Here is a 12,421-nt window from a genome sequence, read left to right as displayed (position 1 = left end):
GTCAAATGTCCATATTTGGGAACATATGATAAAATAAAATGACCTTAGATTTGTTAAATTATGTTTACATCAACATATTTTTAACCCCTTAATCCATAACACGAGTTAAGTGTTAATTTCCGTCGTATTCAATTCCTAATCTACAAATTAAAATGCAAAACTCATAAAGTTATTTCCGAATTCCTTACATTTATATTATTTATTATAAAAATATATATAAAAGAGTCCTTACCTATTTTATCTAAAGTTGGCTTGTTTTAAATCTTCGTGAGGATTTCATTAATGCTTCAATTAAAGTGACCTAAAAACGTAATTTATCCGATGCATTATATTAGTAGTTCTCATCAAAACTTCATCATTAAAGTCAAACCTATGTACTAAATTCCAATTCTCTCCAATAAAACCAGCAATAGCAGTTTTTTTTTAATTATTATTTTTAAATAGAGGCAATGCCAATATTTTTTTTCTTTCAATGGTTACCATTCACGTCAAAATTTGAACTGAAAAAAAAATATATATGTAATTGATCTTCATGTCACAATAACGGTAAATTTATAATTTGAGAAAGATAGTGACCTGTAAGATAAAAAAATATGTGTTAATATATGATGCTTGCCACATAGGCTCCAAGGCTTAAGTCAAAATGTGTGTAAGTATAGAAGTAGAGAGTTTGATTATTATAATGGACTTACTTCCTCTAAAGTCGTGATGATGTATTTATAGAGAAATTCTGTCCTAAGACATCCATGTTAGGGTTTTTGAGTTTTCGAGCCAAATGGGTCAAGACATACATTTAACATGTCCCATCCATCAAATTTGGAGGCTTGGCCTCAATCTCATCCTTGGTCGATGTGGAGGAATTTGGTTTTTGCTTTTGATCCAAATTATCTTATTCTCGAAGCTCAAATAGGTTGTAGTACTCCATTCATCAAACGAGGAAGGTAGGTCTTGACCTCATCCTTGGTTGAGATCGAGACCGAGTAGGTTAGTTTGCATCGAGGTTCAATTTTTTTTTTGGGGGTCTTAGAGTGTGGTTTTCTAGCTCAAGTTTCACATTTTCTTGATCTAATAGTTTGTGAAATCCATAAAGTTAATTATGTCCTTTAGTCCAAAATCACACGTATTACCGAATTAAAATAAAACTTCAATCTTGAAGATAAAACTAGAGGTAATAGTCAGTTTGGTTTTTTTGGTTTTTAGTCTAATAAAAAATCAAGTTGAACCAATTGGTTTTATAAAAAAATGATCAAAACCAATGCCCAATAAAAAACAAATCTAATGAATTAAATTTTATTTAGTTCAGTCTATTGTCGATTTGGTTTTTGGTTTTGGCAATTCTTTGTTTTCTTCCGATTTTTTATTTTTATTTCCACTTTTGTTTTGAATTGGTCAATTTTACTAATTTTAAATTAAAGTTAAATCTATTGTTTTCTATATATTGAAATTGTACGGGTTTTTTTCTTTTTTTTTTTTCTCTTTTTGGCACTTTTCTCTCCACAATAACTAGTCTTTTTTCTAAACAACAAATATATAGACACCATGATAATTAAAATACTAAAGATATTTAAGATTAGAATTTATTTTTAAAGATATATATATAATCTTGATTTGGTTCGATTTTGATTGATTTTTGGAATAAAAAATCGATTCGAACAAATACTTATTGATTTTCTTCAAATTCATACCAAAAACCAAATCAAACTAATGAATCGATTTGAATTGATTTGATTTTTAAGATTTTTCAATTTTTTGTTGTCCTCATAGATAAAACCGTGATATTTTGAACTCAAAACCTAACCACCAACCATATATTTTTACAAATATGTATATAGAATAGTTTGCAATACGTGCAAGTAGTCTTGCTTCTTTAATGCCAAAAGCCAAGTTCAGTTGCTTTTTAATTGGACAGAAATCTTCGACAAAAATATCCACCCACGCGCCTTTATCTAACGATTTATGCTTGGCTGCGAGTGGGGAAAACTTCACGGCTTTTTGCCTACGTGGTCTCTTATTATCCAATCAAAAAGGATCTCAGAATACAATTTTTTTTACATAATTAATGAGAACGCAGAGATGCGCGTGTTGGTCACCGCTGAAAACAACGTGCAGCCGCACGAGCAAGTGGGTAACGGCAATCGTCAGTGCTTTTAAATAAATACAATAAATAAATTGAGACAAAAGGCGCATCTTATCTTCTTTACACATTGAATCCACTTTATTAATTTCATTTTAATAATTTTGTGGACAATTAAAAAAAAACAAAACTCCTTTTTCGTACAACTTAAAGTTATTGTTTTTTAATGCAAAAGTTAGTTTTTTAATGTAGAATTAGAGAGAGGTTGAGATTTTTCGTTGTCGTTTTTTAATATCACTTTTTTCTTTTTGGTAAACATAGTTGGTTTATTTAATGCCTAAACGTGGATAAACTTTTATGGAATTAATAGTTTAGCCTATAAATTTTAGTTTCCACTTTTAATTTATTATTTCAACTTTAGTAAGTAGCAATTTATTTCTTATACTTTATAAATTATAATGATAATTCCGATAATTTTAAATTATTAAATTAATTAAGACTAAAATTCGATACATAATTAAAATTGGCTATTAAGTTTGACAAATTTTTTCACAATAAAAACTAAATTGTTACATGATAAAGTTTCATGACTAGATTATTACATCTTTGAGAATATTAATACTAAATCATATTATAAATAAAAGTCTAATGACTATATCATTACTTCAATAAAAATTCACGAACCACATATATATCATAAAATTTATTGAACTTTTAAATAAAAATTTAATAACACCGAATCAAAATATAGTACCTACTTTGCCACACGTGTCACTCTACGTTTAAGTAAAGGAGCATTTGGAGCTTTGAGTTGCTTTATTATTATGGTTTGTGAGTTGTAATAGTTAATGTTTGGGATGCAGACTATTTTAATGTGGGTTATAATTGTTTATGTTTGGGACATAAATTACTTTTGTTTGGGTAGAAATAATAAATACTATAACAAAGAAAAGATAGAAGATGGGCAAAAAATAGTAAATATGTAGTAGAAAGACTTTTGAAATAGTATTTACTATACTTAATTATAGGTAATAAATAATTATACACACCATTATTATATTTGGTGCGCTACACATAGAATGGGCTATAATAACTCACTTCACCAACTTCTAGTTGGTGCCCAAACGACCCCCTAATGTTCATCACTCATACAATGGGCAAAAATAAGTCTAAATTATAAATTTAAGGGACAGTTGCAAATATATCAATCAAATACAAAATATTAGCAAACACAACATAATGTAAACAAATTACAAAAAATGGTAAAATTTAGATAATTTATCAGTGATAGATCATACCGTTGGTAGAAGTAGGCCATATCGCTGATAAGAGTCTATCAACGATAGGCTTTGATATATTTCTATTTTTTTTAAACGTTGTTAAACACTTGGTTATTATCCCTAAAATGCTATTGATTATAATTACCCTATCTTTAAAAATTAGAACTATATACATGTATTCAACAAAATAATAATAATAATAAATAAATAAATAAAGAAGATATAATGGAAAATTCAGAGACTAACCCAGATGTTTACAAGTGTACGAGTTCTATTTGTAGGTAGAATTATAAGCTCAAAATTTTAACAACCTTTTGCTGAAAGTTTACTTTTAATCTATGAACTCTTAGAGGGTTTTTTTTTTTTGGTACTAATTTACTTTGTTTTCAGTTATAGGTTTGTGTAAAGTATAATTTATATTTACTTGTTATAATTCAAAGAATTGAAAAAACAAATACAATTATTGTAACGACCCAACCTTTTGAGTACTAGGCCGTTACGACTAAATACACATTTAAAACCCATATATTTTGTTCAATAAAATTTATTGAAACAATAAAGATAGATTTTTCAAAATAAACTTAAAAATAAATAAATAAAACTTTTATTCGGGGTCTCCTAAAAATAATATTCATAAAGAAAACATTCAAAACGTTAAAATTTTTCGCCTCACATTAAATTCTAGTTTCAAAACATTCAAATGACAAAAACATAGACTGAACGGAAGCAATTTATCTTGTCCCCATATGGCTCTATCACGAATCCTGTCTGTCACTTGCCAACCATTCCTTGAAAAACATAAAGGAATAAAGGATAAGTATAACAATATCCAATAAGTGATCCCATTACCGGGATCAGGTTGTGCATTCACATGCAGTGAATGCTTGTGGTTAGTGGAACTTTCATGTTGAAGCCTGTTCCTGAATGGTTAACTAAGAAGATAACCTGACCCGCCTTAACTTGCAAGTCTAGTGGCCTAGTGGCACACCGTCAATCATGGGAAAAGAAACATAATCGTGTACCTATCAGTTCACGCCTGTCTAGTGGCATGAAAGCACACCGTCAATCATGGGAAAGGAAACATAATTGTGTACCTGTCGGTTCACGCATGTCTAGTGGCCTGAAGGCACACCGTCAATCATGGGAAAAGAAACATAAACGTGTATCTGTCGGTTCATGCATGTCTAGTGGCTTGAAGGCACACCGTCAAACATGGAAAAAATAACATGAACATGAACCTATCGATTCATGCATGTCTAGCGGCCCGAAGGCTCACCGTCAAACATGAAATTGGACTCATCGGTCCCCTGTAAATATAGATTTTCCAATGGATTTACATCTTTCATTAATGGAAATTTTTTGATGTAGTGAGTAATAACTCTGGTTGTTCGCTGTTCATGCATCGAGATGAGATGGTATATTGCTCCTACTAGTCTAATCATGCATCATATACAAATATTTCATGGGAAGTTCCACAACTCATATCATGACATAACACGCCGTCTCAAATATGCTCAAACTCCAAAAAAAAAAAAAAAAAAAACATAAATACACAAGGCACTACAACTTCCAAGTCTAGCTTCTAGATCCCAATAAATAACTTGATAAACCTAAATTAGGGTGCCTGACACAGAAATTCCGGTAATAGATTCACTTACCTCAAATTAAGTCAAAGACAGTTATCTCGACAACCAACTCCAACAATTTACTTGAACTAAAACCAACGAAATGACCGAACGATCGTAAATCCTGCTAGAAAACACGCCATTGATCTCCAAACTTCGAATAGTAAATGTTCAAAAACTCATTTCCCTTGTTGGACAGTGATTAGAAACGTTCCTAAGCTTCAATCTAAGAGCGAAACATAAAGGATATCAACCAATTTGGGCCAAAAGCTAATGGGTGATCAAGAACCTCCAAGAATTCTAAAACTTACCCAAAATATCAATTTCGGTGAATAGGCGTGGCAACCATAGATAGGCAGCGGGTGTTGCTTGTCAGACGACATAAATTGTTTAGGCTAGCGGCTGGTAGTGAGGGTCTTGCATGAGGAGGGTTTGCGAGAGTGAGAGAGGAAATTTCTAGTTTTACAAATTTATTCGCAGTGATTACGAACAAACCAGAGTTTCAAACAACGATCCAACCGTTCAAAATGAAACTCTATATGTCTCGAACCAAATTTGAGCACGATCCAATGGTTCAAACTTCCGCAATCGACAATTTTATGGAAGCTATCAATGAAAAACCGAATTGCTTTCTCCCCGATTTTTTGGCCTCTTTTCACTCTCATTTAATTTCGAAAAATCTCAATTCTTTATTTTTTTTTCAAAAAATTTGAAAAGATAAATAAAATATTTTATCACAATATCTCCAAAGATTCTATTAAATTAATAAATCAATTAACATTTCAAATTATCTTAATTTAAGTTTCAAAAACCAAAATTAAATCTCTCAAATATTTAAATCAATTCAAAACTACATGAAATTAATTATCTCCTTAATTTTTTTTTAATTAGTTCAAATATCTAATCAATTAAATTCAATTTAATCAATAAAAGTTTTTTTTAATTATTTTACCTCAATAATTTTAGATTTAAATTTTTCTGATATTCGGGATGTTACAATTATGTTGTTTAAAATATAATAATAAACCATAGAGGTAAGAATTCAAACTTTCAACTCAACGAAAGACACATGGTAATTATATTTGAAATTAAAACCTTAAAACTTATAAAATGTTGTCAATACCTAAGCAAAAAGTTGATATTGTAATGAAAAGTTTTATACAAACAAACATGATATCTATCAAGTTAGAAACAAACCCAATACGTATGATAGTCAGGTAAAATGTAGAGAAAACTGCATAAACTGTCATTAGAGTACAAAACTTATCATTATAATCACATCCTAAAACTTTCAATTCACTTAATCATCCATTAAATTAAACTATGTGAAAAGCATAACAATGGCGGATTGAAGGCTGGAGCCTGTTCCAATGTTGGGATCGAGAGAGAGAGAGAGAGACGAAAAATGTATACAAGAGATTTAGTTTAGTCCAAACTTTGTGGCGCTGATGATTGGCCACAGAGAAAATTGCGAAAGATGGGAGAACGGAAAATGCTGCAATTCAATGGCGGAGAGCTGAATCACAACCGAGGAAGGCGACCACTGGTTTTATACGGTGAGCGGAAAATTCTTGTGGTCGATTTTGTCTTTGGTTTTACTGCCCCATTTCTATCTATACATTTTCTCTTAATTTCTCATTTAAACAACTGATTCGGGACTCCGACCATACTACACCTAATATTTAGTAGCCATTATCGGATTGGGGCCTTGAATCTAAGGTTTGATACATACTGAACTCGAATTTTCGTTAATCTGCGCTACCATGGATCGCCTCAATCAGGTTCTCTGTAGCTTCTTCCCCATCTTTCCTGCATCCAATATATGGTCAACTGAGTTTGATGTTCGTCTCTTTCATTATATGTATTTTTATTTCTACTTGAATTGGATTTCTGGTTCTATTAATTAAGTAATTTATTCGGCCTGGTTTCTCTGCTTTCATGCATCCAATGTTTGATCACTCGAGTTTTCAAGAACCACCATTTGGTCCTGTGATACTCTGCATTCATATTTTTGAAATATTATACTATTCATTGTATCCGTTTCCTATTTTCCTTTTTTTTTTTTTTTTTTTCCCCTCTAAATTGTTTTCTTTCCTCTAAAAATCTAACTTCTGAAGGCGAAGGGAGCCAATTCTTTAATTATGTTCAATTCTGGGATTCAGGGTATTGTTTATTTTTAGTTTATTAATTGAAGGTCTCTCTGTCCGCTTAGCTTATTTGGTTAGCTACCATTCTAGACTACGTAAAGTTACAAGCCCAAGATTCATTTATTTTCTGGATGGGTTTACTTTTATTAGGTTGTCCCAGGAGATTAATCGAGATACTTGAATACTCTCGAATATTAAAAAAAGCACACTCACATGTCAGATGCTTTTTCTATGGAATAATTCTCTAGTTGAGAGCATATTTTCAGTGAACAATTCTTGGAAAAAGGGGGCAGTAAAATACTTGAACATGTAATTAATTCGTACGTCCATTTATGCCTTTTGCTATATAAGACTTTACTGAAATGAAAAAGAGGAGATCACTATAGTATGATTAATAAGGCAACCCAAAGATGCATATGTGGCCCTTCCGGTCTCTTTTTCAGTTCTTTGTTTTTCACTGTTGCTGATTGTTCTGCAGGGTGATAAGCAATCAGAATTTTTCACAGAGTATGGAGAAGCAAGCCGATACCAAATTCAAGAAGTTATTGGGAAAGGAAGCTACGGAGTTGTTGGTTCTGCAATTGACACTCAGACTGGTGAAAGAGTTGCCATCAAGAAAATTAATGATGTGTTTGAGCATGTATCTGATGCCATACGTATCCTCAGAGAAATTAAGCTTCTTCGGATGCTTCATCATCCGAATATTGTAGAGATAAAACATATTATGCTTCCTCCTTCACAACGAGAATTCAAAGATATATATCTTGTTTTTGAGTTGATGAAGTCTGATCTTCACCATGTAATTAAGGCAAACAATGATCTTTCTCCCAGGCAGCATAAGTTTTTTCTGTATCAGCTTCTTAGTGGCCTAAAATATATTCATGCAGGTTGGTTCTTTTACTGATTCAATCATTGCCTTTTTCACCTCAAATTATTCTTAACCATGCCGTTGATTTCATTGGATATGTGATGCAGCAAATGTCCTTCATCGAGATTTGAAGCCGAAAAACATACTTGCTAATGCTGACTGCAGGCTAAAGATATGTGATTTTGGACTTGCTCGTGTATCTTTTAGTGATGCGCCATCTACTATTTTTTGGACAGTAAGGTTTTCTTTTCTTTTCTTTTTTTCTTTTTGGTTCCTTTCTTGGGTTATGTACATCATGACACTCAACTCATTGTCAAGTCTAATTTTTTTTCCTTCTTGGGTTTATTATCGACTTTTTCGAAGGATTATGTTGCAACTCGATGGTATCGTGCTCCTGAACTCTGTGGATCATTTTTCTCGAGAGTAAGCCACTTTACATCTTCAAGAAATCACGTTTGATTACAAGTCATATTGAAGGGTTGGAGGGAACTTGGGCAAACCTTTCTAGGGTAAATTAAAATGATTGTTACTCAAATTTTGACATACTAATTTTATTTTATTTTTTCAGTATACCCCTGCTATAGATATATGGAGTATCGGATGCATATTTGCAGAAATGCTTACGGGGAAACCATTGTTTCCTGGAAAAAATGTGGTTCACCAATTAGATCTAATTACCGATCTGTTTGGCACTCCTGAACCTGAGGCCATAGCAAAGGTTGGTTGACTCATTTATTTATTATTGCACTAGTTTCTGAATTTCACAGGATTTGTTCTACAGGTTGTACAATTGTGTCCTTGAATTCTAAAGTAGTTTCAGATCATTGAAACATCTGCAAAATTCACAGTTTTTATTGACATTAAAGTTATTTTAGATTCTTTGCTTAAATTTACTCGCAATTGAAACTGTCTTCTGCACCCTCTTGTATTTTAAATCTATTCCAAGATCCGGAATGAGAAGGCAAGAAGGTACCTTGGAAACATGCGTAAAAAACCACCAGTTCCATTCTCACGAAAGTTTCCTAATGTTGACCCATTGGCACTTTGTTTACTGGAACGTCTCCTGGCATTTGATCCCAAATGTCGTCTAACAGCTGCGGAGGTGAGTGGAATTTACCGACCCATTTTATTACGCTAATAATACCCTTCTATAAATATTTGTAAATATGTAGATCTCGTGTACTGCATTCAATTTCAGGCACTTGCCGATCCTTACTTCAATGGTATGGCAAAACCAGAACTTGAACCTTCTATTCAACCAATTTCAAAACTTGAGTTTGAGTTTGAGCGGAGGAGGTTATCAAAAGATGATGTTAGAGAGTTGATTTATGCAGAGGTATATAACCTAGCAACTCGAAACTTGCTGTCCAAGTTTTGGAGATGAAGGTTCCCTTCCAAAATTATGGATGGTTAAACTTAACGAAGAATATAATATATTTAATGTATGGAGTCTACAGGTTTTAGAATATCATCCCCAGATGCGTCAGGAGTGTCAACTTGATGGAGATCATCAAACTACCTTTATGTATCCAAGGTATTGACTTTGCTGCATAACTAAATATTAACATCATTTACTGCTCAATTAGTTTTGGAATGGGTCAATGTCATAGAGTGAATAATCATTATTTTGCATATTACATGGCATGAGGATACAAACAAATGGTTGATCCAAGATGAAAGTCATATTTACACTTGGTTCATCAGTCAATAATCCATTTCTTTCTCTTGCTTATGCTCAGTGGTGTTGATCGATTTAAGCTTCAGTTTGCCCATCTGGAAGAGCACCATGGTAAAGGTGAAAGAAGAAGTCCACTTCAAAGGCAGAATATTTCTTTACCTCGGTAATAATTTGAATAGAAGTTTGGTTGTTCTCTTCAGTCAATGACATAAGTTTAAGACACCTCGCGACCAAATAATTGATAAGGATTCTCTATATCTTTTTCCTCTGTTTCTCCTGGATAAAAGATTGTGGAGAGAAATATATCTTGGAATAAAAAGTTGTTTCCTGTATGAGAGCAAGTTATGAAATCCTTCACCTTTATTCAGAAGGTTGATGAATATTTTTCTTTCCAATGTGCGCATAGATTTGTAGGAAATGCTTCGTTTCCATCTAAATTTATGATGTCATATTTTCAGGGAGCGGGTTAGTCCTACTGAGCAGAACAACACTGAGAATAACATTGATTTTGAAAGGTAGTTTTTCACTTCTTTTGCTGTGGCTTCTAAAAAATTTTCTGGAAATATTAACTCAATCCACAAAATGGTTGCAGGGAGAAAGATAAGAGTTCTTATCTCTTGAAAAGTGCTAGTATTAGTGCATCGAGGTGTGTTGGGGTAATACCAAAGGAGAAGTCTGAGGTAATTAAGAGTATGCTTATTTCCTCGTTATTCCTTTGAATGAATTCACTCTTCTTACTAGAAATTTGATGCATTAAATTGTGATCGGCTTCTCAAATTATAAAACTGATACAAGGAATACATGTCACATTAGGACATCTCAGACATGTATTCAAGTTATTTCTAAGCCTTTTTAGCATCTCAAGCTTCTCTTTTGATGCGACTTTATCTTTACAGGTGGAAGAAACGAATCCTGAAGTTAAAAATGAAGCAGTGGATGGCTTGTCTCGAAAGATCGCAGTCCTTCAGACTTAAGTTCATGTTGATATATTTAGCTACTGAAGACAGGAGGCAGAAGGTTTTGATCTAGCCACATTTCCCTGAGAAACAGGGGCTTGATGGGATGAATTTCACTTGTCCCTCATCTCTAAATATAGAGCAGACATACCCTCCTCTTGTATATAATCTTTTATATTTGTAAAGCTATCCTTGTAGTTTGTGCATACGACACATTCAAACAAATAAGGAGATAATTACAGTATAGTAGTGTGTGGTAAAAATTAGTTTGACTCCTTATTTGTTTGAAACATTTGTGGTAAAAATTTCACATTCAAACAAATAAGGAGATAATTACACATTCAAACATTTGATTAGTGTGTGGTAAAAATATCTCCTTGTATAATCTTATACGACACAATCAAACAAATAAGAAAAAAAGATCTTTTTGAATTAGTTTGACAAGATCTTTTTTCTTTCTAAAATAATCAAATATGCAAGTATTTGGACCACTTTACTTGCCATTTTAACTAAATCTGAATGTTAGCTATTTAACTTTGCAACATTTGATTGTTATAAGGATTTTAAAAAATAGATAGATAGGTGGCAATTATTACATATTTGAAAGTGATTTTGAAATTGTTAAATTCACCTTTTATCAGTTTCAAAATTACTCTGAAACACACCTTTAATCACTCAAACTTAATTTAATATTTAACTTTACACTTTTATTTATAATTTTTATATAATCAAAATTAGTTTTGAATGTTTAAAAATATGTTTTAGAATGATTTTGAAAATTACCAAAGTAATTTTATTCATTTTAGAATAATTCCAAACATCGTCCTATGAAATGTCTTTAAAGTTCGTTTACATTGCCAACAGACTAACCCATCCATAGTGGTTTTATTTTCGACAAGGTATCTCTAAATGTTGTAAAAAATAGACATCTACTTGAGAGTTTCTTACCTTTTAGAAAAGTATCTCTAAATTGTTGTGCCACATAATATTTTCGATAAGATGTCCTTAGGGGATGTTTAGCCCAGGACTAGGAGTGAGTTAGGGAAATGGAGTTGTTAACTCCTGAGAAGCATGAACACTTTAGTTTGGCTAGCGTGTCCATGTCCAACACATGTCGGACACTTAGACACTCCAACACTTATTGAACACGGACATTTGTTAGTGCAACAAATGTGTTATACATGTATAGAACACTTGTTGGCAGACTAAAAAGATACATATATGATAATATTATAAACTGAGTATGAAATACTTCAAATTAAGTTTTTTAAGCATATAAATGCATCAACCCATTTACTTTGAATTTTCTTTTGGTATAAAAATGTTTATTTTTAATAAATGTGTCTTTGCCGTGTTGTGTCCAAGATTTTTAAAATATAGTGTGTTGCCGTGTCCGTGTCATGTCGTATTTGTGTCTCATATCCATATCTATGCTTCTTAAGTTAACTCTATTCCTTATTTAGCTCAAAGAATTCTTAAACCTACTCTTTGAACTTAACAACTCTACAGACTAAACAACTTTGCTCCTTGTTCCAAATAACCTTTAGATGTACTTTGATCACGACCAAAACTTGAAGCACTCCCAAACATAGTTAAAAGGAAGAGTGAAAATCAAAACCAAAATCAATTGCATAACATGTTTGGTTTATGGTGGACTAGTTTAAAATTCTTGGAAGGAGAAATTGCCAAGAACTTTCTACTAACCTCCCAATTACTTGCTTTCCAAAATATTGAAATTATCACTATAGAAAAAAATACTCTCACATATGTAGTTATAGTCAAAGAGGTTAACA

The 12,421-nt window shown here is 32.1% G+C and overlaps 1 protein-coding gene across 2 annotated transcripts; it reads left to right on the top strand.

Annotated features, from left to right (window-relative positions):
• Positions 1-6,558: 6,558 nt before the first annotated feature.
• ATMPK8 (Protein kinase superfamily protein) lies at positions 6,559-11,063 on the top strand. Of its 2 annotated transcripts, XM_090316614.1 has the most exons (13): positions 6,630-6,760; positions 7,605-7,782; positions 7,882-8,013; positions 8,102-8,229; positions 8,358-8,417; positions 8,563-8,712; positions 8,941-9,096; positions 9,193-9,330; positions 9,452-9,528; positions 9,734-9,835; positions 10,131-10,187; positions 10,265-10,352; positions 10,569-11,063. In XM_090316614.1, the coding sequence occupies exons 1-13, from the start codon at positions 6,743-6,745 to the stop codon at positions 10,644-10,646; spliced, it is 1,362 nt and encodes a 453-aa protein (XP_090172740.1). In that variant the 5' UTR covers positions 6,630-6,742; the 3' UTR covers positions 10,647-11,063. The 2 variants fall into 2 exon arrangements, with proteins under 2 accessions (XP_038893677.1, XP_090172740.1); XM_039037749.2 differs by having other exon boundaries at positions 6,559-6,760; positions 7,605-8,013.
• The last annotated feature ends 1,358 nt before the right edge of the window (positions 11,064-12,421 follow it).

This window comes from Benincasa hispida, chromosome 8 (assembly GCF_027475165.1).
Source record: "Benincasa hispida cultivar pf3 chromosome 8, pf3_genome.v1.1, whole genome shotgun sequence".
Classification (NCBI taxonomy): Eukaryota; Viridiplantae; Streptophyta; class Magnoliopsida; order Cucurbitales; family Cucurbitaceae; genus Benincasa; species Benincasa hispida.
This window is presented reverse-complemented; position numbering and strand designations above follow the sequence as displayed.

Excerpts from the sequence above, each read along its gene's own strand:
- ATMPK8 (XM_039037749.2), top strand. Across the intron at positions 8,230-8,357 it reads CATCTACTATTTTTTGGACA|GATTATGTTGCAACTCGATG; the intron begins GTAAGGTTTTCT and ends ACTTTTTCGAAG. Across the intron at positions 8,713-8,940 it reads AACCTGAGGCCATAGCAAAG|ATCCGGAATGAGAAGGCAAG; the intron begins GTTGGTTGACTC and ends ATCTATTCCAAG.